Source organism: Anser brachyrhynchus (assembly GCF_964034855.1).
Source record: "Anser brachyrhynchus genome assembly, chromosome: 17".
Classification (NCBI taxonomy): domain Eukaryota; kingdom Metazoa; phylum Chordata; class Aves; order Anseriformes; family Anatidae; genus Anser; species Anser brachyrhynchus.
The window spans coordinates 9,066,781-9,072,798 of record NC_137710.1 but is presented as its reverse complement, the minus strand read 5'-3'; the positions used below and the strand labels follow the sequence as shown (position 1 = coordinate 9,072,798).

The 6,018-nt window shown below is 47.6% G+C and overlaps 1 protein-coding gene across 1 annotated transcript in view; it reads right to left on the bottom strand.

Moving 5' to 3' along the window:
* Positions 1 to 2,250: 2,250 nt before the first annotated feature.
* The window catches only part of PPIL2 (peptidylprolyl isomerase like 2), a 72,170-nt gene continuing 68,402 nt past the window's right edge, over positions 2,251 to 6,018 (bottom strand). Inside the window, exons 19-20 of the mRNA XM_080559835.1 lie at positions 5,443 to 5,582; positions 2,251 to 3,643 (exon numbers count right to left, since the gene is read on the bottom strand). Of these exons, the coding sequence (XP_080415961.1) occupies positions 3,550 to 3,643; positions 5,443 to 5,582 (234 nt within the window). The 3' untranslated portion in view covers positions 2,251 to 3,549. The remainder of the gene's footprint in view (positions 3,644 to 5,442; positions 5,583 to 6,018) is intronic.

Here is a 6,018-nt window from a genome sequence, read left to right as displayed (position 1 = left end):
TGAGCAGCTTGGGCCGTAGGGAGCAGTCACTGCTTGGTCCCTTTCTTGAAAGGAGCCTGAGGGAGAAGTGGGATTTTCCTGGAGAACTCAAAACACAGAGTTTGACTGTGAACTACTCGCACTTCACAGCCCTGCCAGGGATAGGCACCAGTTTGATCTTTCCTGGATGCTGAAGCAGAGCAATTGCCTGTCTGAGCTCCTGCTTCCGACGGAGTGGGCTGTAGCAGTCGGAGCCAGTGGGAAACAGGCAAATCTAAAATGAACAATATCCTGTTTTTTTCCTCTTGGTAAGTATGGAAATAGAGTTGCATCTGTTTAGTTTAAAACCCATTAAATTAGCGTGGCTTCCCACACAGACAAACCACAACAGTCCTCGAAGGGCCTCCTGATGTCATGCCAGAAAAAGCAGAGGTGACAGGCTGTGGCTCCTGCGTGCCCCAAGTCTCTGTGGCGGGATGGGAGTGAGCAGTCGCAGCTGCCAGCCCCACCGCACAGTGCTGCCTTCTCGAGGTGTTTTGTGCTTGTGGCATTTGCTGTGGCAGCACCAGACCTCGGGAAGGGCTAAGTTTGCCGGTCACCCAGTGCCTCTGCTTTTCAGCAGAATGACAGGTGTGGAGCAAAGCAAAGTAACAGAGCTCTGGTGCTATTACAGTCAAGGCCAGACAAAAGCTATGTTAAATCCTTATTTTTTCCTCTCCTTTAAGAGCATCGACCGTGAAAGTGACAAACACACACAAAAAATCTGCTTACAAATAGCATAGCAGCACACAGGAGCATTTTTCTGTAGTGAGGCTACACAATCCCTGCCTGTCCCTCAGGCCAGAGCTAGAGCTTAGGGCACTGTCCTTGCTGCAGAACCAAGCGATTAAAGGGGCAGAAAAGGTTTCAGAAAACGTTTCCAGGTAGTGGAAACTGAAAGCCATCCTGCAGCGAGACAGGTTTTCTAAAAATCAATGGCTACACCACACTGCCCTGCTCTGTGTACCCACCTTGTGCCCAGCAAGCTTGCTAAACATTTTGACTTGTATTTAAAATAATAAAAAAAAAGAGCTTGTGTCACTTTGTCCCTGTGGTTCTGCTGATCAGAAGAAAAGCTGAAGTGAAAAACAAACAAACACAAACAAAACCAAAACCTGACCAACTGTGCAAAAGTTGAGGTGTCAGAGGGAGCAGAGAGGTGGGAGTTTGGAACAAGAGCTGGCTGCACGCTCTGGCTGCTCAAGTCCTGGCGGTGCTCGCTGCGCTGCAAACCCCAGCCCAGCAGCTGACTCAGCACACAGCCTCGGCCAAAACACTTGGCCCCTGGGGATGGGTCAGAGCCAGCAGCTCCCGGCCGGTGAGGGATCGGATGCAGCAGGGAGCGGGAACCAGGAGAGGCTGGGAAAGCACCAGCAGCCCAGGCAGAGCTGGATTCGGGTCAAGCGGAGACTGAGGAGTTTCACCACTGCTTAGAGCAAAGCTCAAAGGTTACACAGCCTTCCTAGAAGCCAGGAAATTGTGGGTTTTTGTTTGTGCCTGGTGTTTGTTATGGTGGGAAATTGCGACCAGTGCAGTGCAAAGGCAGTGCGTGGAAGGCCAGCAGTCCTGCAGCAAGGCACCGGTCCCTCGCAGACCACAGCACAAAAACTCAAGTAGAAAGGGAAAGCGGGTACTTATCTGCAGCCAGCTGCTGCAAAAGGAAGCTGTCATTTGTATCAATCTGTAACAAGGACTCGGTGAAACAGGAATCCTTGCCACACCTCTGCTGCCTTCCTTGTAATCAAAAGCTCCTTTCTTTCATACTAATCTCCATTTTAATCCATTACTCTTATAGATTTCATTAAACTGACTATAACAACTCTAGCAACACTGTGGACTTTGCAACTTCAAAATGTGCTGAAGCAGGAATTAGCTAAAAGGGATTTACCAGGAATTTACCAGGAAAAGGCCAGTACAGGAGAAGCATGAAGTTCCAATAAGACAGAAGAAACTCAGCTTGAGGAAAGTACCATCACATCCCGTTCCAGGAATCATGCGTTACTTCCAACTTATACCTTGCAAAACGTTGCAAAACAAAACAAAAAAAACCTATTATTCTTTCAAATGAGGTTGAACTTCCTATGATTTAACAAAGATGTAATCATATCCGCAAAGATCCCAGAGTTCTTTACAAGCATCTTAAAAAGTAGAAATGAATCATTTCCTTATAAAACAATCAACTCGGCAATGCCATGGTCTTGGAAATCACAGTTGAACAGTCAGACACAAGCATTCAAAAGAAAATAAAGCATTTAATGCAAAACCTTTTACCAAAAATTTTTACAGTGATTTCATATAAATGGAGACTTCTCTTAAAACATAGAGCTACTGATACAAATGTATTGGTTAAAGAGGTAATTACAAAACTATCTCCTCAGCAAGATATAGGTAGGGGTATTTCTGTCATCTGAAAACACCTAAGATGAGCTGAGAAGTAATGTTCAGTATCTAGTATACTACCTCTAACTGATGGTAACAAACATTGTGTTTTTGAATTAAAATTTCCCAGGCTGATATCTCTGTACCCCATAAGGCCTTTTTTATTTTAAGCATCCTAATAATCTGTGGCTGTGCAAGGAACATATCTGAGATGCCTGGGAGCTACACTACATGGTTTTCCCTAACAATGAGAGGACTGATATTGGAGCAGAAAAAAAATGTGTTCCCCTGCAAGGAGCAGGCTTTGGGGATGGTTAATAAAACAAATGCTGCAATGTTGTTTCTGTTCCCACTCAATTGCTCCATGCTGACATTTCTGGAACCAGAGGGCAGGTTTGAACTGGGGCATCCAGGCCCCTCTGGCTCCCCAGTGGTTCCAGCAAGGCCAGCTACTGAGAGGGACAAGTGGTGCAGTTACACCAGGCTCCCTGTCCAGTCTCGCTGCTTCCCAGGCTGTTAGACGGGTGCAGACAGAGCTCAATCTGGAGTGAGCAAGGCCCTACGGAGATCGGCAGCAGTCAGTCCACCCAGGAGGTAAGTGCAAAAGACAGAATTGGTCCTTGTTGAGAACAAGCAAAATGCAGCTTGAAGGGAAGGGCAGGACAGGCTGGAGCCCTCTCCTCCCCTCCACAAGGCACTACAGCAGCACAGGCGCTTCCCCAGCACATTAATTCATTCGTTCATTTGGCAGACTCGGCTTGTCTGGAAATGATTACCTGTAAAAGGAGCTCTTTCACCAATGTAGCTGTTCACTGAAGCAGTGTCCTGCAAGGCTGGGCTCTGCCTGGTCTGCTGCCAGCCAAGCAGAGAAAGGCTCTAGCTAATCCCAGCGGAGCTGGGCTGCCTGCTCCCCACTTAGCAAAACAACAACAAAAAGGCCTTCGAGGAAGATGCAGTTGGGGGAATGCAGCTCTGCAGAAGACAAAGCCACATTAACCACCCTTAACAAAGCAACAGTTTTCTTCCCCAGTGGAAGGGCAGGCTGGTGCCTTCCCTCCCCAGGACAGATTGTCTTTCGGGCTCTTCAGGGACACGTGGGAGGCCGCCTCTTCTTTTTTGCTGTGCTGCCCCAGTGCTAGGCTCCCCACGCTGCTACCAGGAGCTGAAGTCCCCGAAGCCTGTGCTCTTTTTCTCTTTCTTCGCAGCTGTGCTTGTTGAGGGCCCGTCATCTTCCACACTGCGCTTCCTGGAGCCAAAATGAAAACAACTCTCAGGGACTATTTACTGTTCAGTGGGACGAGGGCAGCTGGCTGCCTTTACTCTCCCAGCAATAGCTACGCTGCAGCCAGCTCACCCCTTATAAATCAGAAAGCAGTGGAAGCTCTGGGCTGGCATGGGACTGCAGGGGGGCTGGGGCTCGGGGCTTTTGGTTCACCCAAACAGAGGGAGAGTGGGTCAGTCTGTGGGGATGGTTCGGTCGGGCTTTGAACGCTTCAAGGAACGTGCTCAAGACCTAGCAAGATCTCCAGGTCAGAGATGAACATTTAACAGCTCCCTTTTTTTTTGAAATAATAATAATAATAATAAAAAAAAAAAACACAGTCACTATGAAAGTTTGAGCCACTTCTCACCTGCATTTGTGGCAGTGAAAGAATTTATGGGCAGTTAGGTGTAAAGCAGCTGGGCAAGTTTGTGAGATCCTTCTCTGTTTCTTGAGCATTGCCTGATGCAGTCACTGCTGCTATTCCCAGCCCCTCTTGAGCAAAGATTATAACCCCATGGAAACGCTACGTGGCCAGGTCACATACTGGGGTTTTGTTGTCAGTTAACAGCAGTCGACAGGGAGAAGCCTGAGCCTGTCAAAGGGCTGCTATAGACCAAACTCCCAGACTCAAGGCAGGCTGAAATGAGTGATAGACTAGGGAAGAAAACTCTGTTCTATACAGCTTGGCCCTTTCTGCAGAGCTGTTGCAGCTGCAAACTTTGCATGGGTTTCCTCTGTAAGTAACAGTGCAGAATGACAGCAGTTTTAAGCTGAACATGATATTTTAAGGGCCAAGCAGTATTTTGTAACTGAAATATTTAACTGACATGCACATGAAACCGTCCTACATGGACTGTCATATTTTTATTCTCACAGTTATGCAAGTGCCTTTACGTCACATAGGCACATACAAGCTGATTAAGTAGTTGTCCAAATCTGTGTACACATAAATACACGACTTTATGCAGCAGACAGACAACAGCATTTTTGCAAATGTTTTTACAGAAGTCTGCTAAAAATCAAGTAGAAGGCATTTATTTTAATTTATCCAAAACTCATGCTAATCTTCTGCTGAGGCAGGATTCTGTACTGTCCTTAGGAAAGCAAGCGATGCTGCCAATCCCAACGGGTGTACAAAGGGTGTCTGGGAGAGGATGCTTTGGGACAAGCCTGTACAACCTGCCAGGCACCCTGAAGCTACTTGCCAGACACCCTGTGCTCCCGCAGCAAGCCTGAGAACCTGCTCCCCTTTCTGGCCATTTCAGTTGTGCTGGTACGACTGTTTGTGTGGCTGCACAGGGAAGCAGATCAGCAGACAGATATGTGTTTCAGGCACCCTTTGTGCAGGGTAGAAGCTGCTAAAGGAAAAAACATCCATGGGACAGTGGCCTTCAAAAATAGCTGCTGGAGGGGAAGAGGCCAGAGTAGAAAGATGGTAGAGGAAGCGGCAGTACAGTTCCTTCTCAAGGACTTCTGCATTGTGGAAATGTATTTACGGTTGTGAAGTCTGCACATGCTGTTAAAGACCATCTCAGACATGTTCAAGTGCAAAAACAAAAGCTCAGTTAACTTTTAATCTTGCAAAACAACAGAACTAGAGGGAACTCTGACTACTGCATGACAGTGTCTTTGCAACGCCTGCTGGCACAAACCAAACATCTGGCCTATTCGAGAGTCTCAGCAGACAGCCCCAAGCCAAGCAACAATACTGGTCAGGGTCAGCATCCAGCAGGAAAGGCAACTAAAACACTGAACGGAGATCAGTTGGGCAGGGAACTTACGCTGCAGCCATGTTAATGTATTTTCCAATCCCCTGACGGTAAGTTTTAGGAGTCTGGACCTCTTTCTTTGGTGGGATCACCTCAGCTTTTGTTTTGGCTGCTTCTTCTTCTTGCTGAGCCTTCTCTCTTTCTGCAGCAACCTGTGGGAAACAAAGAGTGCAATCTGTTGCAAGAGCTAGTCCAGAGTAAGTAGGCAATGTCTACAGTTCTTTGAAACTCTAAAGCACTCTAAGACAGCAATCAGCACTGCCCTGATTACAGGGCAGGCTTCAGGAGCCAGACCTCAAGGGCCACTACAAACTGGCTGTCTGCAGCCATTAGAACAAAATTCCTCTCATCTCACCTGCAGCTACTGGCAGCTACTGTGGGTGTTTGGAAAGGAAGCCATCGTAAGTGTGACTGATTGGGAGCTGTGCCAGACCGAGCTACAACGACCTCTCCAACGGAACAGCAGTGATGATCCTGGCACACGAGGCAATGCTAAATGGCTGATGTTTAATTTTAGCCTGCACCCATATGGGCCAGGGGGCTCCCACATGCAGAGGGAGGCACAAAGAAAAGGCATGGGAGAAGTGT